General features: G+C 31.7%; 1 protein-coding gene across 1 annotated transcript in view; it reads left to right on the top strand.

The window, feature by feature from the left end:
* LOC144851549 (transcriptional adapter 2-beta-like) overlaps nucleotides 1-25,670 on the top strand; it is a 29,799-nt gene extending 4,129 nt beyond the window's left edge. The window contains exons 7-16 of the mRNA XM_078709072.1: nucleotides 292-395; nucleotides 744-816; nucleotides 1,136-1,255; nucleotides 1,609-1,734; nucleotides 2,142-2,213; nucleotides 2,444-2,552; nucleotides 16,237-16,271; nucleotides 18,982-19,055; nucleotides 19,873-19,935; nucleotides 20,670-25,670. Of these exons, the coding sequence (XP_078565198.1) occupies nucleotides 292-395; nucleotides 744-816; nucleotides 1,136-1,255; nucleotides 1,609-1,734; nucleotides 2,142-2,213; nucleotides 2,444-2,552; nucleotides 16,237-16,271; nucleotides 18,982-19,055; nucleotides 19,873-19,935; nucleotides 20,670-20,792 (899 nt within the window). The 3' untranslated portion in view covers nucleotides 20,793-25,670. The remainder of the gene's footprint in view (nucleotides 1-291; nucleotides 396-743; nucleotides 817-1,135; nucleotides 1,256-1,608; nucleotides 1,735-2,141; nucleotides 2,214-2,443; nucleotides 2,553-16,236; nucleotides 16,272-18,981; nucleotides 19,056-19,872; nucleotides 19,936-20,669) is intronic.
* Nucleotides 25,671-27,954: the final 2,284 nt, after the last annotated feature.

Below are 27,954 nucleotides of genomic sequence, written 5' to 3'. Positions count from 1 at the left end.
AATATATTTTGCTACATTTCGGCTACTTGCAACAGTAGCCTTGTTCACGCGAGTGACGTGTTGATTGTTTATCATCACTCATCATGTCTCAGTGCTGTCTAGCGCCACCACTTGTTCTTTTCGCTGATGTCCCTCCTTGGATTTGTCCTGGGTGTAACTGAATAGCATATCACCATATATGTGACAGAGTTATATGTTTTATGTTGTTAGAAAAACAATTTCGATCGAGAACATATATATTTTTCTCAATATTGTCCCATATGTGTACTATTTTTATATTTTATTTTACAGGTCCTTTATCTCCTAGTTTAAGGTCAACGTTAAAACCTATAGAAATTTTAATAGAAGAGCAACAGCAACTAGGTTTCATGCCGTTAAGGGATGACTTTGAAAGGGTAAGATACATATACTGTTACATCAAAGTAATCTACAGGATGCTGAACTTGCCTTGCCAAGATAGGAACGTGTAACAGGCCTTTGATCTTATGTCTGGCTGCAACAAATACAGTACTATACTATATACATATTCTCTGTGACGCGGTGTCTGTTAACCTAACATTTGAGAAAGGCAATTGGCCAATCGAAAATCAGTCAAAACATTTAGGGAGCATGGAACAGATCGTGTTGCATCCACAGATAAACCTTTTTTGTTTGGCAAAGACCACAGATTCTTGCTTATAATAACTTCATTTGTGAGTTTGTTTTTATAATAATTGCTGACTATCTAATTTTCTACTTTTCAGGAATTTGACAATGATTCAGAAAAAATAGTTAGTCAATTACAAATCAATTTAGAAGATGATGAATTAGATGCAGGTAAGTAAGAAGTTTTACATGGCACTATTGAAAAAATTGTCTTGATGATGTACAAGATAGTGCCCATCCAAAGTCATTCATGCTTACAGAAATATTAAAATTTTATTAAAAATTAAGTAAATTACATGTATTCAAAATTATTTATAACTGAAGGCTATACTTATAATCTTTTTTCCAACTCCTGATGCTTAAATAACATGTACAACCCATGGAATCATGTTGTCTGTCTCTCTCTGTATGTCGCTATACATATTTTCATATTGTTGTCACAATTGTGCTATACTAATGTTGTTATTGAAATTTTTTTCCTCTTTTGCAGCTCTTAGGTTTGCCCATGTAGATATGTACACAAAACTCTTAAAAGAAAGACAAAGAAGAAAACAAATATCAAGAGAATATTCTTTAGTACCTAGTTTTTTTAATAGCACAAAACCACAAGGTAAGTACATTAAAAAAAAATTGTTAATGTTATCAAAGTGAGGGGTAACCATTAAGAAAGCTAATAAGATTATCACATATGCTTATGTGAAATAGATGACATAGTTCCCATCATGACCCCATCCCTTATGTGCCAATTTTGACCACACATGGTAGTGGTGGTGGTTATTCATTTTCAAAGGCATTCATGCTAACTGAGAGGACATCGATGGAACTGGGTGTGGTAAAATTTGAGGCCACCACAAACATCTTTTTGAATATGTTGTGCTTTTTAGAAACACTTGATAATGCATTGGATTATAGAATAAAAATGTTTCATTAGAAAATAATTCCTTTTATTTTTTTTTATTGTAGTTCTTTCTTCAAAACCCGCAAAGAGGAAGATCTCAGAAGAGGAGTCAGAGTTGCGTGAGAGGATGCGAGAATTTTGCCAATTTCAAAAAAGTAAAGAGCACGAAGAGTTATTTGAAAATATGCAACGTAAGTTTTGTTATATTACAACACACATCCAAGAGAAAGTAAATTACAGATACAGTAAACTAAATTGACCAATCAGAATCGATTATCTGGATCAGTAAGAGTTAGAGATTTGACACTTTTAAATAGTCAATCAGTTACTTTTGTGTTGCATCAGGATCTTCCAGTAAAATGAAGTAATTTTGGAAATCTAGATCACTATTGTGTGTGTGAACAGGCACCTAACCTTGGCAAATACATCGTAGTAATACTAAACGTTTTAATGATGTGTGAACATAGATTATGTAGACTCTCTCTTTAAAAAGGGTGGTGCATGAAGGGACATGTAGTCATCCATGTTCATTGTGTCTGGGGGAAAAAAATGTCTCTGACATTCCTTTCAAATTGTTTTTTTCTTACATTTTTCTTAGGTGAAAAAGAACTAAAGGTTAGAATAAAAGAGTTAATACGATATAGGCGAAATGGAATAACAAAATTAGAAGGTAAGTATGTCATTATAAATGTCTCTTCTGTCTTTGAAAATAAATTTAATTTGTGTTATTTATTTTAATTGCTTTTATTTTGAAAGTCGTATATCCATATCCAAACAAATAATAGAAATATCTTATGCTTCTCCATCTAAAATAGATTAGAGTCTAAGACCATAAATTTACAGACACAAGAAATGTACATTAATAATTAAGTTGGTGATTGAAATGTTTTTTTTCTCCAGAATGTAAAGAATTTGATGCAGCCAGATTTAAGCGTGATAAAAGGAAGGAATACAAAAAGAAACTAGCTGAGAAGAATAGTAGCAAACGAACGCCAACTACAAGAAAAGAGTAAGTTGAAAATCTTTATTTTTTTTTTTTTATATTATATAGCATTATTAGGATATTTTAAGCGAAGTTGGAATTGTGGGATGTCGCCCTCTATTTACATTTTTGTGTCATTTTAGTTGCAGGAAACCAAAAATAGCAAAATTATAACTATTATTAATTCATATCTCAAAGTTATTCTTTCACTTCAAGTTTGTTATCACTTGTATAACGCACAATAAATTCTTCTTTTAAACATAATTAAAATTCAATGAAACCTTTTGAACTCAAATTAAACATATTTCATTGTTATTGACTAATTAAAAAGTTGTTATCATAAACATTTTAAAAAATACCATATGTTTTTTATGACTAACAATTCAACAATTTAACAATAATTAGATATGATTATCCTCCTTTTATTTTTTCTGAGACTTTTTTTTCGGCATTTAAATTTTAATTCTTGAAGCATAGTAATTTGTCGGATAATTCATCCAATTATTAACTTTTCACACAGGTATCGGGTAATTAAATAAATTTCTTTGTAGTTTCCGTCATCCTGTATCCTGCCACTTTTAGAATTGAATAATATAATTTCTTTTGTGGTGTCCATTGTAGAAATATCCTTATACTCTGTCTGATTAACTTGCATGAAAGTGCCACTAAAGAATAACGCTCCTTCAAACAAAGTCAGACTTCACTAATTCACAATTTATTTTGTTCTGAAGAGCAGTTGTTGACAGGATCTCTAGATTTGATAAAGACGCTTTACCTGTAATTATTGACATTTTGTAAAAAATAATGGTTTTAACTTTAAAAACATTAAATCAAGTCATTCTTTGTCTTAAATGTACGTTCTGTGGTTAATTATGATAAAACAATGCACTACCTAAGTAGCTTGTGTTGAATTTTCTCTTGTAGACGTTCCTAGGCCTAGCTTAACTAGGCTTAGTTTTGTAGGCCTAGCTGGAATTTTGAAAATTATCACATAGGTCCATATGGTATAAACTTTTCTTTATTTAAAGTAAACAAAAATGAAACAGTTATGTGACACTACAACCTGTCTGGTCAAAAATTGAAACAAAATAACTCTTGAACTTTCAATGGAATTTTGATTACTTTTGGGAAATTTATTGTTGCTCAAGTGTTCAGGATACTAAATTCAAGAATTTCTATTAAAGAATAATAAAACATTCAGTAATTAAATAATGATACTGTTGCACTGACTGTGTGCAAAGTTTATGTTTCTAGTCCAAACTAAATATTGTATTAATGTCAACAGTAAGCTAACCACCATTTAATGATGTTCAATGAAGATGTTGAATGTTCCTGTTTCAGCTGTTCTGCTTATTCCAGTTCTTTGTGGGCTAGTTAGAATTACAAACTTATACTTTTTGAAATATTTAATCAGGTCTGGTAAAGAATTCTATTTTCTACCCGAAAACTGTCTTGTTTTTACAACTAACATACTATGAATACAGTAGGCCCACTGGGACACCCTATTAAGCAGAGACACTGTCCCATGAAACAAACAAGAGGCAGTATAACACTACCACAACCCCTACTTTTGAGGGAATGCTTTGTTGGGACCCGAAGTATTCTACTGGCAATGCAAAAAAAAAAAAAAAAATTAAAATTGTACTTACTTTCAAATCTTTCTAAAAGTCTATTCTAGGAACAAGTACATTAATGATTGTAATTGTCTATAGTAACACATTAGCTAGTATTTGACATTTTTCTTTCTGCGTGGGCTGTTGTCTCTTGAGTATTTTAAATACGTTTTATCTGTCATGTAATTCAATTTTTTAATTAGGTTGAAGTTCTACTTTTCGTTTCAATGATGTCACTGGGTCTGTGTCAATTGGCAATTGTACAAAATAACCAATTATTTCTTTAGTACCCTTAACCACTAATTTGTCTGTGTTGCTTGTACAGTATGTAATCACCTTTACCCACAATGCATTTCAAGCTCTGTCCAAAATTAGGTCAATGATCTTTATTTTTATTGCAACTCTGTACATTAATAATCAATTGTTTTTATTTTAATTTATTTCTAATTATTTATTTTATTGTATTTTTTGTGAATGTTGAGTAAATGAATAGTTTATAATAATTATAGTATAGTTGTTTTTGTCCATTTAAAGTTAGTATATTACAGTGATATTTTGAATAATAGTTCATTAAAGTCATTATCAGCTGTCATTACAATCTCTTCACTGACTATACTCCTATTTTTCTTCCCTGGCCATGTTTTAAGTTTCCCCTCTAAACTCCTTGGTGGTCAAAACTGATGCACCAGGACTGACTATTTAATTTTTAGTTGCCCTACATAAATTTCTGTCTGTCTGTCTATCTGTCCTCATGTCAAACACTTCATAATACTTCTAAAAAGTATTGGTATTTTATGATTCATGTTGTGATTTATAAAATTCTTTAAATGTTTCTACATCATTGGAACAAAGGCAATCATCACCTTGTTAAGTGTCATTTTGACAGCTTCTGAAAAGTGGCGATCATTATTACACAATATCTGTAAATGAGCGAGATTTGGGTGATAGTCGATCAATCGAACTCCGGAATTCTATGCACAAAAATATAAAATTACTCTGGCCAATTTTGAGAGACACGCCTTTGGGGAGACATGCCTTTGGGGAGACACGCCTTTTGGTAAATGACATCTTTGTCTCTTCCTTGTGTTTCATTCTTTATGTTTCACTGAAAAAAGGAATAAAATAGAAAAATGTAACCTGACAATTAAAATGGTTATTCTTCTAATTTATTTTTCAACCAAAACCATTTTATTTTTCAATCAACCATTTTATTTTTCAACCAACCATTTTATTTTTCAACCAACCATTTTATTTTTCATCCTTGATATTTCCTTATTAAGTGAATAAATTAGTTGTTTTTGAATACCAACATTCCAAAACAATACTGTCATTTAATTCTAAGAAAGCTTTTGTTTTTCTCCAGCTAATTTTATAATAGGTAAGTGTACTATTGTAGCTGTCAGTGCTTGGATTTGGAAAACCTATTAATTGCTTTGAGATTAGTGTGGGCCGACTGTTGATTTCCACTTATCATAGCTACTGGACACTCATGTGGACAGAATGCTACTTAGGTGGTCTTATAAGATTCTTGAACTTCTGTTTGTTTTGAAAAAGTTTTTCTATTAAAACAATTTAATTTAAAAATAATTGGCTGTTTATATTGTACTGTAGGCAAACATGAATATATTATTATTAATGAACTTTTACTTGAACCTATTTTCTCCCTGAAAAAATAATAAACATAAAATAAACATTATACTGTAGTAATGTCACACAATAGTTATTCAGTTCCAAAATTAGATTAAAACAGTTTATTTACAGATAAAACCATATTTTGTTTTGTAAAGTCAACAAGATTTTGGTTTTAAATGTAACCGTTTTGTCTTTTTATATTGTAGAAGCAAAATCATTATTTATTTTCATCTTTTAATATTTTTCATGTTTTGGGGGTCAATAATAGTTTAAATTTTTACACATAAGTATTACAGTATGTATATTGTTTTTTGTCAGTTATTAATTGGCATTATAAAAAAAAACACCATAAAGAACTACATTCTCTCCAGGTTGTAAATTATGTTTCTGTTTAATTATATAAAAACAATAGGATATTAATTTCATCATTGTTCTAATACTACAGTATATCAATGAAAATTGTTTTGTCCAAAAGCAGGGCTGAAGTCACAAAACGCCAATAATCTTAACATCTGTTCTTGATGGAGCAATTTGGCTACAATCAAAAGCCATAGTTAATTGTGTTGCTCTCACATTTGCCCTGTTTTTAACAATTGTTTGACCCATCAATGTCTGTCTGTATTAGCTTATTATCTATGTTATTACTTACTATAGTCAATTCCTTTGATTTACATATTTTGAAGAGACTAAACAAAGGGGACAGAAAGATTCCTGTCAAAAAAATCTATCTACATTTTTGTGGTTGCACAAATTATTCCAAAATCATTAAAATGATGGAATGTGTCTACAATATTCCAAGTATACTAGACTATTAAGAATATCAAAATTAAAATTGTGTGTATTTTCAGTCATATCAAGTTTTAAAATTTGTTGCTACATATGTTTTTGCACTACTCCTTTTATAAGCTTCTAACAACAGGAAAATCTTATTATATTGATTGATCAATTGATGTTTTGTCTATTATTTCAGTTATCTGCTGAGTTATTAGCCTATAGATAACCATCATAAGTTTGTATACTAGAAACATGATGAAACAATGATGTATGAAGGGGCAGATGTATGTTTTAACATTAACACATAACTCCTATTTAGGGGAGGCACTTAATAGAGGTTCTACTAATACTATACAGTACAGTATTTCAAGTTCAACAATACAAATATAATATTTTCTATAGTACACAGGTATGACTCCCAAGCTGCATATGTCATGATTTATTACCCACAATACCATCAATAGGACACATACTTTGTACCTTATGTACCTTGGGGAGGAACATAATATTTGTTACATCAACACATTGGCATTCAATCCTCTGAGGTACCTACTTATACTCCTGGGTGAAGGGAAGCAATGTTGCTAAAGTACACGCTTCAAAGTCAAGGGCATTTCTGATAAAATAATATTAATTTTTTAAATTATTAAAACATTGTTTATATTAATATTTTATTCTCTGGGGTGTTATAATGATTTAATTTTTCATGATTTTTTTTTCCAAGGATGATGTCCCTTGGGCTCTGGGTACAATATAATTAAATTTACTTTAATTTAATTCAAAAAAAAACAAGCACATTTACATATTAATATACCTACCCTAAGTGTAGGCCTAACCATTTCATTGGTTGATTTTAAACATTATTTATACATATTTATTTGATCATACAGTAAAAATAGTTCCTGTTTTTAGAGTCAAAAGTGTTTATTTTTTGTTTATTCTGTAAAATTACAATTAGATAAAACATGAGTTTTTCTGATAAATATCTTCAATTTGTCAGAATTTTTTGCTGTCTGTTTTACTTTTTAGATTTCGGTCAACCATGAAAATCTCTAAAGATATTTGCCTCCCAAAGGCCAAATAGTATTGCATTTCTAGACATTTGCTTTACATGGATTTGTAGGTTTTGAAATGTGCCTAGGGTATCAGCTTAGACTCCCTGTTAATGTCATTGATCAAAGATCTGTTGGTTATCTATCTTCTTTGCTGGACTGCTGTTTGTGATCTTGAGAATGGCTTTGAATGATCTATCCATTTAATAAGTGGTAGAATTTTAACATTATTGTATCACACATTTATAGGAATAAGAAGTTTCGATGATCTAACATCAAAGAATACAGAGCAATAGATCATAACGATTTTAATACAATCTGTACTTTCTTTTTGAGGTAGTTATTAACTACCTCAAATTCCAAATTTTATGCTCACTTATTTTTTAAATCTATTACATTAGAAATTCACAAAAGAAAGGAAACCATTTAAAACCTATATGATAATTTTGTTAATAATGTAATAATGGAGAAAAAATTGTGGACAGTATTCACCCATTCTTTGATATTACTATTATCTATTATTCTCCCAATACCAGACACCCCTGGGCTGTCCTAATATGTCTGGCTTACGAGAAATTATGGTATTCTAAATGTGTTTTTAAAATAATAATGTTGGACCTTGTGGACTTTAAGAAAAGTCTGGTATAAGACTGTTTTCGGTTTACAGAGGTAGAGTCCGGTATTGGTAGAGTCCGGTATTGGTAGAGTTTGATATTGGTAGAGTTTGATATTGGTAGAGTCCGGTATTGGTAATGGTAGAATCCGGTATAGGTAGAATCTGGTATTGGTATAAATCGGTATTGGTAGACTTGACTGTGTCTGATAAAAATAAATGTACCTAATTCTGCCCTTGAATAAATCCAATACAAAGATTTACTTTAGACAACCCATTAATTAGTTATAGAAGTGGTCCTTTCCTGAAGGTCACATGATTATTCCTAAATACATGTAATACTTCATGTATATTCTAAAGGTCGATTTTTATCTTGTTTTTCCTATTTTTAATGTTGAATATTAAAATACATGGATTAGAAATTGTCATCATGATTTATCAATGTAAACATTCTGATGTATACTGGTTTTATTGGCTTATTAGATGACATTCCTCGCTCATTACTGACCGTGGTCTTGATCTCCGTCCGTCAATCAAATTTGTTTTTCTTCTGTCAACATTTTCTTCTAAAAAATTAAATGTTTGACAAATGACAACATCTTGATATAAATATTTTAAGTTTGTTTGAGCAAAAATAGAATTAATTTAAATGGAAAAGTAACAACTGATGTGTTTTTCTTGATACATTTCAAGGAATGGAAATGTAGCTCTGTCTGCACTATAAACTTGTTTGATGTGCCCATATATGGACACGATGACATCATATCACTACCATATTTGGGGGTACCACTACCTTTACTGGATTATACTCTAGTTGACTTAAGGTCAGTGGTTGTCAATCAAATAAGTTGCACAGCAACGTTCTAACACTGAATCGATCAGTTTGTTTTTAACCATTATTTTCAGGCTGCCATTTAACCGGTTATTGAAAATTTGTCCTGTTTATGCTGCCAAGAAATTAGTGTTAATTTATTAACATGGTTATTAACCGGTAATTTTTTTCCAGCTGAAACAGGTTTTTCCTGGTTATTCTACTTTTTTATTACACAATGTTGTGGTAAACTTTTTCTGAGTAAATGTTGGTATGTGACTAGCATTTAATTATATCCCATATTTCAACTTATTTAGACTGACTGGAATTTAAATTGGCAATTCAAATTCTTTATAATTCAATACTATAAAAAGAAAATTATTTACAACTTAATAAATTATATACATGACATTTATAAGTATACAGTTAATGATATTAATTATTATAATTGTTTTATAAATTAGGAAAATATAAATGTGAAAGCTAGCATGCTTGCTTCATAAAATCTTGGGTTCAAATCTGGCCTTCGTCATAACATTAGCAACAAGATTTTCTCATTATACTTCTCACAACTCTTCATTTTATTGGAGATGTAGCTTGGTGGTTTAAGTGCTTACCTTCCAATCCCAAAATCCAGGGTTCAATCCTGACCTTGTGGAGTAGCAGGGTTGCAACTCACTCACACCATTGCTTAAGCCTCAATTGATACTTAGTTTTAAACGATCATAGCTGAGTTTTATCCGTCCTGTAATTGACAATTGCTATATTTTAGATGCGCATGAAATGGGTTTTTTTAATGAACGCAAGTTTGAATTTGTAATTGGATAGTGTGTGGAATTTGAAAGGTAACTTCTAGTTTAATTGTGTGTAAGGGTTACACCGTGTTTGAACGAGTATGTAACTTCCTTACCATTAGCCCAGATTGCTAAAATGATCGTACACACGGAGGTATAAAATTGTATGAATGAAATGCTTGTTAACAAATCAGAAACACATTAAGAAACAAACATTTCAACCTCATTAAAAACAATTTTACCACAAATTGTGAGATATGAAAGTTAACTAGCAATGTTTTTTATAGGTAGGCAAACACAGGTCACTTTTGGATGTAAGTTGATATCTCTCCTTGTTATAGTCATTTCAACAAGTGTAATGCCTCCCATATATCTTCTGGTTTTGTTCCATCTTTTGAAATTGTGAAATATTGATTTGTTCAATAAAAATAACCTATATCTTTTCTAGTTCTATTTGTACATTTTTTTTCTGTATATTTTTAAAGACCTTTTCAAATGTTGGAGCCAAATGAGTTATTTAACTACTTATAACTATTTCAATTTTTATTAAATGGTCATAAATAAGTTTTTTTAGATTAATCATTCAAAATGTTCCATCAAAGTTCTTGATTAATTGCAAAAATCATTCTAGCGTTGATACCTAACAATTTAGTAAAACCCATCATCTCGTACATGAAACTAACTTTTTTTATTTGGCCTTTATACTTTTTACTGTTCCCTCAAAAAGTCAAGTGTTTTTTTTTTGTAAGAAATATTTCTTGTTTTATTCAACAGAGACAGACCCAACCAAGCTTATGTAACATAAACAACTTTCTCAGTGATTTATGTTTTTTAAACCTGAAACTTCAATATTAAAATTCCAATAAACTATATAATTTATTACACAAGGGTTACCAAGATGGTTTATTTTCTTCTAATCAGGGTTGTACTTCACTTGGGGATTCAATATATCCTATTTTTACTCATAAATATTTCAATATTTTTTTAGATTTTTTTTACGCTCTTAAGTTGATTGTTTCATTTTCAAGGAAATAACTGGATAAATAGTGTGCTAGTAATTTACCTGGGAAGCAGCAGAAACTAAACCCATTTCAAATAACTGGTTTAAGTTGTGTTAAAGGTTAACAACAACGCCTAATTAATTGAAACCCAGTTAACCGGTTATTAGCAGCTAAATTACCTACAATGCATACATAACAAAGCTGTTATGAATTGTTTTTAGAGTTTACGATGTATAGTACTTGTGTGATCAATTAACATGAGAGTACATTAATGCACTGTTTGAACACATATTTAACTCTGATACAGAAAAGAATGTTTATAACATGTCTACCTGATCGATGACACCTCAGTTTGTAACAATTTATAGGGCCTACAGTAGGTAAGACAAGCCTGTACCCCAGTGATCTTAACTGACATGATTTTGTCCTCATTTCATGAACCTGATTCATTCAATTTATACATTTACCTTAGAATAAGTCAATATGCAATTTATCTTCAATAAAGAAGATGACCTTTTTTCCATAAGTTTATTTTTAGGAGATATTTTGAAAGAAACCAACAAATGATTTGTGAAGATTTCTAAATCAGATGTTAGTAGTTATAAATCAAAGTTGTGGCACTTTCCAGACCTCTCAGGAAAACACATGTTTTGGTCTGTAGAATGACTTGAACGTGTCAAAAGAAAGAAAGAACAGAATGAAATGACATTTAACCTGGATTCATCAAGTTTGTTTCCTCTCTTGATAAGTTTAATTGTCTTCTCTGGGTGCTTTATTGGCAAAACTTCTATCAAAAGTACATTAAACTGATGATATTGGTAATCTTATATTATAAACCTGTAGAAAATGGAAGTGAAATTTAAGAGATGCACACAAACATGTTGTCATGTTCCAACAGATATGCACCTCTACCTGGTGTATGTCAACTGAAAATATATAACAGTAACATCTTCAATTACATACCCTTCTGTAGAAACAGAGTTTTTAATTAAATTAATAAAGTTACAAATTCACAGCATTTGTTTTTAATGTTCATGTCATGGAAAGTCACAGAGTCATGTCATTGAACATTATTCTAGGTCCTGTTTTTGACTATATTTTGCCCTCAAAGCATAATTTTGTGCAAAATTGATACCAAAATACAACAATGTTTTTAAATTGGGCATTTGTAATTGGTTACCATAGTACTTGACTCTCAATACTGGACTATCTAAAACCGGAAAACTTCTTGATGGCCAAAAGGCCAAAAATTTGTTTGTACCATAAAAAATAAACACATTTGGTATCCCAAAATTTCTGTAAACCAAACATATTAGCCTAGCCTAATGGTGTCCGGTATTGGGAGAGTTCGCTACAGTACAGTACATTCTCATCTGAAGTACATGTTGAAGTCATAAAGCTAGAAAACCTACATTATTGTTCATCAGGAAGGGTAAACCTGGTCAACAACACAAATTTGTTGACGAATATTTCAGTGATACCCGTCGCCATCCTCAGCATTATAATTAACCTTATTGTGGGTTTTTCCAGTAAATTCCTGGAAATTAAACATGATTAAGGAAGTAAATTAAATGTTATTGACTTTAGTGACTTTGTGTCTAACTATGTTTTACATACTGTAGGAGTTGAACCAGTAACAACTTTAGAAGTGAAAGTATTAGTCATAACATGGTCATTACACACGTTAACTGTAATTTGCACATGAACCCTGACCAACCCTGTCCCATATTACGGCCAACCAATCTGTTAAGAACATAAACTTATCACCATCATTTTTTCACATTATTTTCTTGAAAAGTCTACAAATAATATCCTTGAGGTACTTATTGCAAAAAGTCGAAAGGAACATACAGAAATGGAGAAAATTACATACAATTTATTATTCTCTCTCAAATTTCAACTCTGTGTACATTTTTTCTGTTAAAGTTTTGTAAATTCTCTTTTTCTATTTTCTCCCTCCTTACCAGTACATTCATATTTAAGGAACGGTCCTAAATATGCATGTACTGGGAGGGGATTATTTTTTAAAAGGGAACATTCCATGATGATGAGGAAACAGTGATATTAAGGATGTGGGGTATAGGAAAGTGAATAAAGAGTAGCTAGGGACAGGAACTAACCACTTGGAAATGTAGATAGCCAGTGAGGATTGGTTGTTGACACTATTGATAGACGAACCCTCAATCAATCTTTCCCATCTGCCCAGGCCATCTGAGCCTCTTAATCTTACCCTCTGACACCCTCACAAGTTTTATATGCTATACAAAATAAGCTAACCAACACATTAAGATAGAACTCCCACTTCACAGGAAACAATACAGAAGCAATTGATTAAGATTCATGTAATTTTAAATGGAACAAGCAGGCCACTGACATTGGCTACTTGATTGGTATAAATTAATAGGTCTGGACTTCCTGGAGTAATCATTACCATTTCCAATTACTCAACCTTTATCTGTTTGATTTGTAGACTGTCAGGTTTCCCATCCTAGTTGACATCACAGAAAATACATTACATGAATTAACCATGTCTCTTTAATTGAGATGGAAGAAATATAGGAATGATCTTGAAAATAGAACATAGTTTTAAGTAGTTAATCTCTATTTTGTATTAATTCACACATTTTATGTTCACAAATAAAAGTTCATGGCACAGGGTTAATCCTCACAGGCACACAGTCGCCACCATTCCCAGCAAACTGGGAGATGGTTCCCTAATTTGAAATAGTATACGATAGTAATACTATATACATTTTTTAATATATAGTGCCCTTTCCATCAATCATGTATTTACATAATGAATGGACATACGTGGACACTTTTCAACTACATGCTTCTCCCCTACAACTATGGTACTCTCCCATCTGTCCACAGCAGTTGTGTGTGAGCTAGCCCCCTACTCCACCAGGTTCTTTAAAGTAACACGGGTATTTTGTGTACACTGGGCCTATGGTTTATAGTCCATATTAGACTTGTTCTACCACTAGAACCATAAAGCGAGTAAAACCTTGCCAATGGCTATGAATGACAGTACCACTGTTTTAACCACTCGGCCACTCACTCGCCCTACTTTTTGTCTAATCTGAGGCAATGGGGGTAAAACTATGTTAAAGCACTAAAACAGGTGCCACTACAGTATATTGTAGCATATGGCAAGTTACAAGCATGACATTTTAACAGATAATGGGGTGGGGATTGATAACTTCCCTTCCTCTTATCGAAAGGCTAGGTCACATATTCTGCAGAAACCATAATTGTTTCTTGTTAGTACCAGTACCAGTTTTTAATAAAGAGTAAACAAAACTAAAAAGTAGGCCACAAATCCAATCATATTTGAACTTTATTTGATCTTCATTAAAAAAAATCATATCCTGGGTGTATCCAATGAGAAGATTGGGTGTAGCCTACTATTGCACGTACCACATTGTGTGTGAACTACAATGTACAATTTGAACTTTATTCAATAAATTTATTAAAAAGACAGTGGTTTTTTGTATCTTTATCAGCCATACCCAATTCTCATAGTTACAAATTTGTTTACTTATGGTGTTAAATTGCAGAAGGAAATGTTTGCTATTTCTTTGAATAATTTAATAGCTTATTACTGAATGACGTCATAGAGCAAAGAAAGCATAGCACTTGGATTAACATAACAGGGGTCTCTTATTTAATGTGGTCAGTCCATCTGTATTAGATATTTCACAGACTTGACTATAAAATTTAACAATAGTCTTAACTGTTGTGTGATACCATATTGTTGTCAAGGCCTTAATAATAACGTGATTGTTAATAATGATTTAGTAGCATTAAAATAATTTTAAATCATTATTAAAGTATGAGTATAGATCCGACTCCCTCTGAGTTGCCGTACTTGGAAAGTTAAGACGTGTGAAAGAGACAATACAGGGTTCCCAACATTGCTACAATTAAATTTAGTAGTCTTTTAATGTCAGTTGTGAAATAGAACATTTCTGTGCAGGCTCAGAAATATGTGCAGAATGACTTTTTGACTTGATAGCTGCATATTGACTTCTTGAAAACGAAATTCTGCACAGTTGTACAGTTTTGGAAACATAGATGTTTTGTGGCTTTTGTTGATTTGTTTTTAATTATGTTTTATCAAGGGTTTCCCATACAATACATATAGGCTGGATTTGCATGTGCTTCTGTACAGTTTAGTAATTTCCGTAAGTCTGTAATTAGTCCATTTTACATATTAATTACATTCCATAATACTGCATCTGTCCTTTACCCTCACCTAGACCAATTACACCTTAGTTTAATATAAAACCTCATGAAAAAATTAAAAAAAAAAACAAAACCCCAATTACAGACCCCAAATTGACTAGGCTGCCTTTGAGAAACAAAACCAGGAAGGAAGAAGCCAGCCCCTCTGCCCCTCATCTTCTACCCCAAGTATACCCCATGCTACTTGATACCAAAGAGTACATGCCATTGAAGAACAGTAGGCCCCTGAGACTGTCAAGTGTGGGAAAGAGACAGTGTCCATAAAACACATTAAATTTCATTTCACAGATAGAAGAGTGATAAGAGATGATGGTGATTAAACATAATTTAATTAATTGTATTGAAGTTTCATTGACATCTATATGAGGCTTCTTCTTGTTGTGTAGTATGGCAATTGTTTTAACACTGATTTAGCAATGGAGGTGATAAATGATAATTTAATTAGTTTTATTGATTGTGTACAGTAGGCTTGATTAATGTTTGCTTTGAAGAAGATCAGAAACGACAATCGTTTTACAACTTATTAACTCAATTTAGGTAAGAGAAGCAACAGGCAAGCCCCTTGTGAGGTGCTGATTAAGATATTACCAACACACAGAAACAAACTCATGTACAGTAGTAGACAGTGTTGACGTTAGTTGTAAGACTGATGACAATTATATGTGGCTTCTGTTCTTGTGTGTGTACACTTTGGTTTTATAGGAATCAGTAAATCTTTCCCCAAGCTCTGTTGTTCCTATTTTTTATGGTTTTCAGTCTCAAAATGTTCTTATTTGGTTCTTAAATCTTATTATTCGTGCAACTTGGGTAAATCTGTAGACTTTTTCATAAATGAAATATGCCTACAGTACAGTAGTATAAACTAACTGTATTTAAAGCTATGACTACAACAATACATTATATTTTTCATGAATTGCGATAAATTTTCTACTATAAATATAGTAGAAACTCTATTAATGGAATCTGGCAGAGAGTCCCCTTAGTTGGTGATCCATGAATAAAAATATCCCAAATGAGTTCTACTGTATTCATTAAAACATTTAACCAATGTCATTGCCAATTTTCTCCTTTAAAAAAATGTTAACCTGTGTTTTTTTTTTTAACTTTTCTTAAATAAATAAATTATTATGTGTATTATTACATTAATTATCTTAATTTTTTTTTTTATTTTAGAGTCAAAGAAGAAAGAACTCCAAAAAATGGAAGAGGTAAACATTTCATTTTCATATTCCCTCTGTCATCACATTTTGTAGCCAAATACCTACATTTGTGTGTAAATGTTTAGGGTTAATTGAAAGAATCTTTTGAAAAACAATGACTGTCACAATAGCTAATAGTTAAAATCCTGAAAATCGTGAAACTATATTTTCTGTATGGTGGCTAAAGCCTTAAAAGTACATCCTTTATTGAACTAAAGATTAGACTATGCATGAACCAGGTATCCATCTGTCAACGTTAGACAGCTAGAGCAACTCACCTTAACCAGATTTGACTATTGTACATTACTCTATACTGGCCAATATGATTGGTTACTTTTTGAGTGGAAGTTATATTTACGTACAAGATGTTTATTTGCTTTTAAAACATATAGTTCTCTGTCAATTAAGAAGCATTTTTGGACTTTTGAAAGTGACAGGTAGCCTACCAAGTTAAAAGTCTTTAATGTACTGAAACAGACATTAGTGTGGCTACTTCTTGTCTGTCTACTGCACTGTAAATGCACAAGTAAATGTTAAGTTAATTTGTATGCAGGGCACTTAAAAAAGTATTAGTACTTTCAGATTTCCATATCCACTATTATATATGTTGATCGCTCTGTGATAACATCACCTCGATGCTTTGTGGATATGCCATGTTTGTTAAAAACCGATCTTAAATATGGTTTTCAAAACCCAAGTTGATTCCGGTCTTGGTCGTCAAAAAGCTGCAGCGCAATCTAAGCTCTCAATTTAATACTCATATGTTTCTGTGCATATACGCAGACATATATTTTTACTAAATATGCGTATAGCCGTGTGGCACTTCGTGATAACGAAAAATCGCTAATAATGGCGCCATTACACAAACGATCACTAAAAATGAGAAATAAAATAGTTCTTTTTCGGGATTTCTTGGTCAAAACAGGCTCTGAAAAAGCCTGAAAAACAGGTGACAAGTAAAAAACATCCTAATGAACGGCAAAAAGATGCCATTTTTAGACCACACACTCATGCATGCAGTCTGGCGCTGATTATCGTGACAACAAAGAGAAATGCCTGTCAATCATATCTAAATTTAATGACATTAAGTGTACCGTCATAAATGACATTCTCAATATCAATATTCGTCAAAGTTTAAATTGATTTCAATTGTGTAATTTGACATGGAAAGGTACAAGATCATTGAATTGGAAGAATCAGCATCTCATAACAGGATACTGCGAGTGTTACGCTAAGGAAATGATTACACAACCCTGTCATGCTAATGTACTTTGTATTAGTTTTTGCGGACAGATTCAAACAACTTGTCTGGTCGGTATCAAAACAAGAAATCGTCAATAATTTGCCGGAAGGTTTAGCCATCTTTGAACCCACTTCCTTTCGTTGGGTATTATCAAACCACGTGGATGTTCTTAAAATAAATTGAGAATCGTATTGATCGGATTCTATGCATCATTGACTCGACTTTATAACCTCAAGTTATTATTTTACGGTAATCAAGCGTTAGATGGAATACGACAAAGTTTCCTTTGTCAGTTTAAGCTAGGGATTAACGTGTAGATGATATAAATGTTGGTTTGTGGTCACTCAACTTAAAAACATCTGTCTTAGGTTTATGACTGAATATTAGATGGTTTTAATTCTGCTGCTACTGAATTTTGATAAATGAAAAAATATAAATAACTTGGTCTTAACAATACTTTCTAAATTTGAAACATTATGTAATAACTTAAATAAGTCTACTGTTTAAAAATTTCTGATTGTATTGAAAAATCAGGGTCTCTGAAACTTTTAATATGTTCGGCTTTCGTGGTGTTTTTTTTACAAGATTTATCAAATAAATTTGTTTTCATCATTTGTAGTGTCAAACTATTTTTTAGGTTTATTAATTCTTCTTTTCTAAAGTTTTCAAAATCATTACAGTTCAATATTTTTCATTGTGAAAATTAGTTGTTTTTATCAATAATTTCTATTATTTTGAGTCAATCCACCCAAAATGTATATTTAGTTTTGAACAAAAGAGGGGAAATGAACGATTAAATTTTAGAATGGATACGACAACATGAATATGGAAAGGAAATTATACTTGCATGATGAGCTTAGCTTTATCCTTGGGATTAGACCTGAATCATGGGGATTAAGGGATTAGCGTGCTACCCATCCTGTAGTAAAGTATCACACTAGGTGGCTAAGGAGTGCCTACGGTTGTCATTTATGTCTCAACGACAATTTTCAGTTTAGTTCATTAGAAAAAAGAAAATTACTAGTTCATTTCAGTTTTATTGCCAGAAAAAAATACAAAAGTATTTATTTAGTGACATCCCTAAATTTACAATCGCGTATTCTTTCATTTCACTGACGCTGTTAAATCTTTTACGTCCATCATAGAGGTGAAATGCATTCCCCAATTTGGCGAACAGGACAACAATTCTTTTTTTCACCAAATTATATTACAAGAAAATCAAATCGCGAAAACAAAAGGTTGCAAAATAGTATAAATGGAAAATCACAAAAATGTTGGGCTTTACAGTCATACAAATGCACAATGACTGTCTTTGTTGAAATTATGTAATGCAATAAATGTGGCCGATGAGCTTGCAAAATACAAAAAAAAATATTTATATTTTTAGTATAATATTTTAATTTAATAACTATATTAATTTTTGTTTATATAAATTTTTTTTTCTTGCTTCATCAATTCTAACTTCTTCTCCATCAGAAATCGCTGAAGACGAATTCCAAGCTATCAAGTCAACTCACGGGTTTAACTATTTATCCGAACGAGAGAAGAAGGTAAGCCGCGAGGGCGCTGCTACGGGAGTCTACTATCAATTAAGACACCGAGTGTAAGATAAATCCATGGAGGTTCCTTATTTTTGACGTTTTGTTTATTCTGTTTGCTCGTACAGAAAAAAAAAACTGCTGCATGAAACCTGCTAATATTGCCGCACCCTTGTATTTTACGCATCCAAAACAATAAGTTATTGGGAAAATCAGTTTTAAAATAAGAAAGATATATTTTTAACGAAACTTCAAATATAGTAGAACCCCTATTATTAGCGAATACCTTTTCAACAAAGTGTCCTGTTAATAGGGTTGTCCCCTTAATGGAGGTTGGCTGTATTGTTAAAACATATATAGCTGTTGTCCGTTCCATGCAAAAATGTTCTGTTAATTCTCAAAGAAGAGGTTAACTATGCTATAAATTTGCATGTCAATTTATTCTATATTTTTTAAATATTAATTTATATTTATATATTTTAAATAATGATAATAGCATGCTTACTAATAATAATGTTATGGTAATCATTCTGTTTTTTATCTTTTCATTTTATGATTATTAAATATTAATTAATGCATAGGGTTAAATTAAATTATAAACATTATTACTTGTTTTGTAGGTTATAGTAGAACCCACATTAAAGGGGCACCAACCCAACAAAGTGTCCCTTTAATAGGGGTATCCTCTGAATTAGGATTGTCTGTAGTACTGTATTATATTTTACCATCTTCTTTTTAATGGTTTAGTAAGTGTCTACTGTATTTGTAAGTATGATATTGATAATGTGCATTCTCTGTCTTCAAATGGTCGTGTTATTTTTTGTTCTAGTTGTGCAGCTCAATGAGAATGAAGGCTAGCAGGTACATTATGCTGAAGACAATCATCGTTAAGGTGAGTTTGATTAATAATTTAATCAACCAATCAATAAAAAGGGGAGGGGAAGACGGGGAGGGGAGGCGCGAAGAGGGTGGCACGAAAGGGAGGCACAAAGCAAAGGGGAGGCACGAAGGGAGGAAGACAACAAGCCTCAAATCCTAAACCCCCTATTCCAAACTAAGTCCTATATTCATTGCCTAATAACACATTATGTCATACATTTTATTTATAAATAAGTAAATTTGGCTTCAATAAATATTATAATCTACTAATAATTTGCCTTATCTTAAACTTAATGGCAAATATGTATACAATGAAGCCTTTGTATAAAGCCTGCAGGGTTCATTCTAAGGACATCAGATCATATACATTCTACCATATATCAACCTACTGTACATTCACCCCAGGTTGTTTCTCACTTTATAACTGGGGCAGATGTGTAAGAAAACTCAAAAACAGATAAAATATTAATTTATTTTTATATTATTGCGCTGAATATCGGTTCTTCAGAGAGAAAATTAATTCTGGAGAGTTATTAGTATTTAAATAGATACCCTTGTAGTTAATGTTTTGAATACATTTCTATAGTAATTACAATAAATGCAATATCCAAAAGTTGTTACGTTAATGATTTCTTCTTATGGGTAATCCTAGATCACTTCGATTCTTGTGACTGATGTTTTTTTAAAACTATTTTAAAATCTCATGTTGATATTGAAGATGATTTCGTTTGATGAATTATCTTGTAGGATTACTTGCTGAGAAGACAAGGCATCTCAACGAGGCCGCGTTTCCCGGGCAATCTGAACTTAACGCATCGGAAACGTATCGTGAACTACTTGACAAGAAGCGGATGGATTAAGTCGAATTAAGGGGAACGATAGCCTAGAGGATACAGTCCTGAAGGGTATGTTATTTTGATATGGTATGATAGGATGAATTGGTAGCTAGGGGTTTCTTACCCTGATATGATGAAGGTATAAACAATGAAAATCGATTGAGAAGGTTACTGACTCTGAAAGCAGCAGTAACTAGATTTTTTCCCCTTGATGCTTGAATGGTGATGTGTTGAGAAGCAGAATAATATCAGCCCTCGATGATAGAAAAGAAATAAACTTCCACGGAGACATTGAACTCAGAATGATACAACGCAAATTGAAGAATACACTCATGGTGCTAATACTCATTTACTACTGCCAAATTAAGGAACCTGAGAAACACTTATTTTACTGCAGTTACTGTAGTAATTTACTGTTTTGTACTAATTAAAATATAGTTACTAAGCATTAACTCAGTAATTATTACTGCAGTAAACTAACAGTGATTGACTAATTCAACTATTTTAGTAGATTACTGCAGTAAACTGCAAAAGAACTGCAGTATATATGTTAGTAAATTACTGCAGTAAACTGTATAGTAACTACAGTATATTATAGTAGCTTACCATAGCCATATCACCTACTTTACCGGGTTACTTCAGTTCACTAAGATAGTAAACTACAATTGAACTGCTGTAACTTGGTTAGTAGGTTACTGCAGTAATCCTATGAATAAACTGCAGTAAAATAATGTTTAAACCTTATACTTTTGAATTTTATGTTTAAACCTATGTAATGGTTTTTAAGTACAGTAATTAAAAAATAAACAAATGCTGCATACTAGGTCATATCATTAGTAGAATATATTTCCCACAATGCCTTGCCTTCCAAATATGACCTATGACCTTACTGTATAAAGCCAAACATGAACTCCTTCAATTTAAATGAACTATGAAGTTCCTAGTGTAAATATTGTTAACAAGATATTGAATCTTAATGCTATTTATTAAATATAATATAAAAAACAAGTAATTTGTGACTGGAAACTTGATTGTAAAATGAAACTTAAATTAAAAATTAATAAAATTAATAATTGAAAAGTGTGTGACAATAATATAATATTAGCCCATTATCGTATAAGTTTTAATACTTTTCTAAAATACATTAGTTCAGGATTCTAGATATTCAATTTAATTTTTATACTAAATTGTTTTAGTTGGATATTGACACTGGTTGTCATCCATCACATGTAACCAACCTAAAGCTCTGTCTACACTATCAAACTTTATGTGACAAAAAAATGTGATGTGCCCATATATGGACATGATGATGTCATATCACCACCATATTTGGGCACATCGCATTTTTTTTGTGAAACTAGTTTAATAGTGTAGAGAAGAGCATTATATGCTACATTGGCTCAGAAGATTATTTGGTTTGATTTATTTTGATACCATACATAAAGAAAGCAAACACAGATGAACAAAAACACTATCATTTGTATGGTACAAGGGATACCCTTCTAAATTTAAACAGTCCCCAATAATAATGTACTTATTCTAGCTACGTTTTGTATTTTACCAGTTGTGCTACAGTATTTTGAAAGCTAATAATTTACACAAGGGTGCTATAACACAGTTGTTATACTTTTGGAATACCCTGTCAATATCCTCTTCCTAAATGATACATTTTTCCTGTAATTAAAACAGAGTGTGAACCTCTTTAAACTATTCTACATTATTTTCTAGAAATAAGAGCCAGTCAATGTTTGTACAGGGTGAGATGTTTCTGTCGTTTTTCAACATAAAAATGTTCTTATTTGTGTGTTTTTTTAGTTCGCACAATTTTTGTTTTTTTACAAACCTGAAACCGACTCTAATTTTAAGTCAGATGGTTTGTCCTACTCTGACGTAATTGTACTGTATGTGGGATTTTAACCCACGACCTACAGATATAATACATGCCTTGTAAAGATACCGTGTACGATGTATGTGCTATATGTATTTCTTACAATTATTTAAAGTTTAACTTTTACAAATTTAGTACTATCCACAAAGTATTATCGAAAAGAAAATAATTGGAGTGTGCAAACCAATAATTATAAAATGTTATTTATTGAAAGAAATTGCATTGTAGAGACACTGCTTGTTCTCTAAATATTGGTTCCTACTTGGACGCAATGCAAGGGCGTACGTAAGCGCGGCGCAAGTATTTTGACCAATCACGACGCGATGGATTATCCAAACTTTCGCTTGTGATTGGTCAACTTTGTGCCTACGTCATTGCGTTGCATCCAATTGGGGACGATATGACGTACGTGTACGTAAATGAGAGGTGTAACTTTTTTAACTAGCTGATAAAACATATTGAACTTTGCTTTAGGTTTTTTTAAACGGTAATTTGAAACTATTTTAAATGGAAACAATTGTTTGATATTTCCTTATTTTTTTCAGTTCTTCTATTGTTCTCATTTTCGGAAACTTGTTAAACATGTAAAAGTGTAGGTGTTAAGTCCAGACGTGACGACGGTGTTACGTCCAGACGTTGTTTGTTTATTGTAAAACAGAAAGTATTGAAATGGTGTAAATTTTATTGTAAATAGTAAAGATGTGGTTAAATAGTGAAGAGGGTATTGAATTGAAGACTAATATTATTATTATATCTAATTGTTTTTTGGTAAATTCTATTGTTTGGTGAATGTCATTGTAAAATATGTTTATTATTTTGTGGGCGTAGAACGGTGTGTAGAAGAGTGTTATATTGCATGGTATGATTCAGTGATTCACTCTAGAATTTAAAATAATTTTAACCGCCAATTTTAGGATAAACATTCATGCTTCAAACCAATTGTTATTACATAAAGAATGTCCGTGATAAAAGGTACTGATTACCGTACGTTTCGCAGCTTCTTTATATGGGTTTCCATTATAAGACGCAACGCAAGGACGTACGCGCAACGCAAGCAAGTTGACCAATGACAAGCCACTGTTCGAATAATCCATCGCTTGTGATTGGTCAAATCACTTGCGTTGCGTTACGTCCTTGCGTTGCATCCCTAGTGGGAACCAAGCTTTAAAAAACGGCTTAACGGAATATAAAAGTGTGTAAATTTAGCTATAGTAAAGACCAGCTTGTGTGGTAACGATAACTTTAATGAAGTGCAAATGCTTTTGAGCTGTACTATATTAATTTTACAGTTTAAAGTAAGTACGGTTGAAGAGATTTCAAATTTTAGAGTGTAAACTGTAATTAGTTTTTCTGTTTTTTGCTAATTTTAATTGTCATTTGGGTGTTTTTTTTCCTTGATTATTTTAGTAAGAGAAAGTACCGTACATGAAAGGATCTGTTGATAATTTCTTCTCACAATTATTTCTCCGTTTTCTAATGTTAAAACTATGGCAATTTATATGACACGCATATTAAACACAGTTTAAAAACAGTCTACTCTACGTGTGTAGAGGTTCTTAATTCTTATTCTTGCTTGCAAAACAAACCGATAAAATTGCACAAATTTATCTACGCGTTTCTTTCAATTTTTAAAACACTTTTTATACTTTTTTTAAAATTACTAATAAAAGATTTTTTTTAATATAAAATTTATCATAGCTAAAAGATATATAAGCATAGGTCTACCAATATAAAATTTGTTCAAAATATTTCAAAGCTGAAATCTTCAAAAATAAAATATAAAAGTATGGTATCAATGTACTGTATACGGACATCGATCCTAGTATACGGTGTAATTGGCCTTTATAACTTTTGATAGGCATAGAACTCAATATCCCAAAATAAATATGTATTTTCTCCAGGCTGGTATTTACCCAGCGGTATTCGTTTCGGTATAATTTTTAATGCAAATACACGCACAAAAACTACGTACATGTAATTTCTATTGATAAAGTTCAATCCGGGTTTAGGCACAACTCGTTGTATTATTTCGATTCCACTTTGTTTAGGTACCGTAGGCTGCTCTACCCACTGTTATTGTAAACCTTATTCCCCAGTGTTGTGCTACCTATTTGCACAGTGTTCTTTTCATTTGATGAATGCTATGTTAAAAAGAAATTGTATGATTCATGAATGATATATATTTATACAGTGTAGGCCTAACCCCTATTAAGGACACAACAAATTTTATCTTGAATAGGGGTGTCTCCTGAGGAGTTAGCCGATGTATACCTTCGTTTTACGGGAAAGTTTCCCCTGGGATGTCCACCGAATAAGGGTTAGCCGTCGTGTCCAAACTTAATTATATTTCCCTTGTTCCCAGGAAAGTGTAGGCCTACCCTGAATGTGACTGTGTTCCAAAAGGGGCGTTCTATTGTATTGTAAAGGCATTTTCCGATCTTGATAACATTTTGTTTATTTTGTTGTCATTTAAAGATAACTCGATTTTTTTTCTAAATTTCAAAATGTCAAGGCTATTCCTATTTGAGTATATGAATATTTTATATATGTGATATATTATGTTATTATGATAAATGCCAATACATTGGCAGCTCATAAATGTCAAATAAATCGGTATTTTGACCACGCTTGTTACTAAGCCATACAAAAATATAAACCGCATAGTACAGAAAAGGTTTAATTAAAATTCATTCAAACTTTACTCTTTTTCCATTTCCCGCTAAAATGTCTAAAGTTAACATTAAGCCAAAAAATGCTCATATTTCACGACATATTATATATTTCTTTTCAATTTTAACTCAATATTATGTTTTATCAATGCTATTACTGTATTTGTTTTTAAAAAAGTTTATTACATTTGTATAGAAATATTATGATTTGTTAAGTTGCAATTAATTTTATAAATTTTGTTTATTTTAATGTTAGAATTTCGTAAAGCGTAATTTAAGTTTACTGTAGTAGTGAAGTGTGATTATATTATTACCGTTGGTGTGTTAATAATAAAAATGAGAAAAAGCTTTAAAATGTTTTATTTTATCTATAAATGCTCACAGTTCTCGTAAACGTTGCGCCCAAAGAATTTTAAACCATGGGGTGGATTTTAATGTTTAAATTATAACGTACCGGTACCGTACACTCTATTTTATATGTACTCACTGTAAATTCTTATTCGATAATTATACATTTTAAACTACTGTACCATTTCGGCCTAACGTTATGAAATTGGTAACACACAAGTGTATCCTTGCCATGTTGATTCTGTAACACGTTCCGTGTATTAATTTCTTCCATTTCAACGATTGAAGATATAGGCCTACCGGTACTATTCTATGGTCATCATTTAGTAAAGAACACAGAGGTGTGTAATAAGAAATAGTTATATCATTCGTTGAATAGGGATAAAATTCGTTGAAAGTCTAACCGTCTTTATCCAACAACTCGTCTTCGCCCCGATATGAATATTAAATAAATATTAAGACTTGATTTTATTTATTCAAATGGCTATTTTCTTCTGGCTAACATCATCACTTTTATTTAACCAGGGAAGAGAGAATTACAATTTGACTCTTCCCTGGTTTAACCCATTGCCGTATCAACTACTATAACCATTCATTATAACCCATACTTCTTCTCCAAATACCAATGCAAGTAAGATATACCACTAGAATGGCAGAAAAGCGAAATTAATTCGATGATATGTCCTTCAAAACAGGAATCAACCTAAACTAAATTGCAACCACATTTACCCTTTAAAGTTATACCAAATTAAGTGTATTATAAGGTGCTTTTCAATTGCTTCTTAGTTAATTAAGCTTTAATTAATTTTAGCTGACGGACTCCGGGCATGATTGAAGGTCAGGTGATGTATTCGTAACTTTTGACGACGAAGTTCCGTTACCAGGAGGAGAACAATAATATAATATAATTGTTACGAATGACCTCTTTGTTTAATTAAGAAGAAAATCGTTTGCTTTTTGCATGAATGACGCTTTTAATAATTATTCCGATCCCTTGTTTCATTTCATTCATAACCTGCAGCAGAATACCCAATAAGTCCTACATAAGTAGGTCCTAAGGTCAACACATTACAACTATTTCATACGGCCTGAGGTGGGGTAACCTACCTGTGATAAAATCAAGAAATTGACTCTGGTTGGTAGTGAAATCATGGACCCAACTAATTTATAGGTCCATGGTGTAACTATGGTAAAAATAGCGCTCTTTCAATTTGGGTAGAAATATTGTATTTACCGAAGGAAAATATGGATACACGCATCAACAATTACTTCTGCTAATGTTGTTGTTGTTCTTTAAGTTCCGTTAACGGCAATTTTCTAGCTGAATCGAAACTTCAGACAAAAATGGAATGAGCTTTTGTTTTTTTTAAGTTAAAGTCAAATATTGTCTAGGTTGTTTAAGTAACTTTTGTTTATTATGTACTGTTTATTCTATGGATATGAAGTCTGAAGTAAAGGGAAATGAAATGAAAACCATTTTAATTGCGTTATGTTCAATAATAGCGCAAAATGAACAATCAACAAAAAATGTTAAAGACCAAAAGTTGAAAGCGTTGAAGTCAATCACTCCTCCCAGGCCTGTCCTCATACTAAAACCGCCTCTACTGTTTCACCGGCGGCGGGTTCGATTATTAAAAACGACTAAATTAATGTTCTTAATATATGTCCAAAAATAATAATTTATCATTCACTTCCATTATTACCATGTATACCGTAGTGTACATAGCGCTCATATAGCGTACGTACATGTTAGCGCAGCGTAGATTATATGTATTTGCGATGTATGTATGAACGATTGTAAAAATGTTAAGTCCGGTGTCATTGAATTTACTGTTTTGGTATACAGCGGGAAAAGAACTTTAGTATTATGACGCTTACAGCGTTTAACCCTCAAATATTAAAGCATAGACCTACTGAATGTAAACAAAATATAAACGATTCTGGTTCTCTTACGTAAATTAAATCAATTGAACTCTCATTGAATAAAACTACAAAAGAGACCTTTCGTACCAAGCTCGGTTGCACTTCTACCGTTCCAGCCTTCTTATTCTGCTTTTGTCAAAATTCACCCAACCTTTCATAACGTCCTCCTATTAGCATATCAATAGATATAAATAATACCGTTGAGAAAACACCTTATATTAACAACCTATACATTCTGAGTCACCGGGCTGATCCCGGGTTTAATATACTATTCGTACAGTATTAATGTGTATTTCACAAAGTAAATACTGTTTTATAACTGACAGTCGTTCAATATGAACATAAGTGCGGCTTCTCGTCGACATCTC

Source organism: Antedon bifida, chromosome 9 (genome assembly GCF_963402885.1).
Source record: "Antedon bifida chromosome 9, ecAntBifi1.1, whole genome shotgun sequence".
Classification (NCBI taxonomy): Eukaryota; Metazoa; Echinodermata; class Crinoidea; order Comatulida; family Antedonidae; genus Antedon; species Antedon bifida.
The sequence above is the reverse complement of the archived record's forward strand: the minus strand, read 5'-3'. Positions and strand labels throughout refer to the sequence as shown.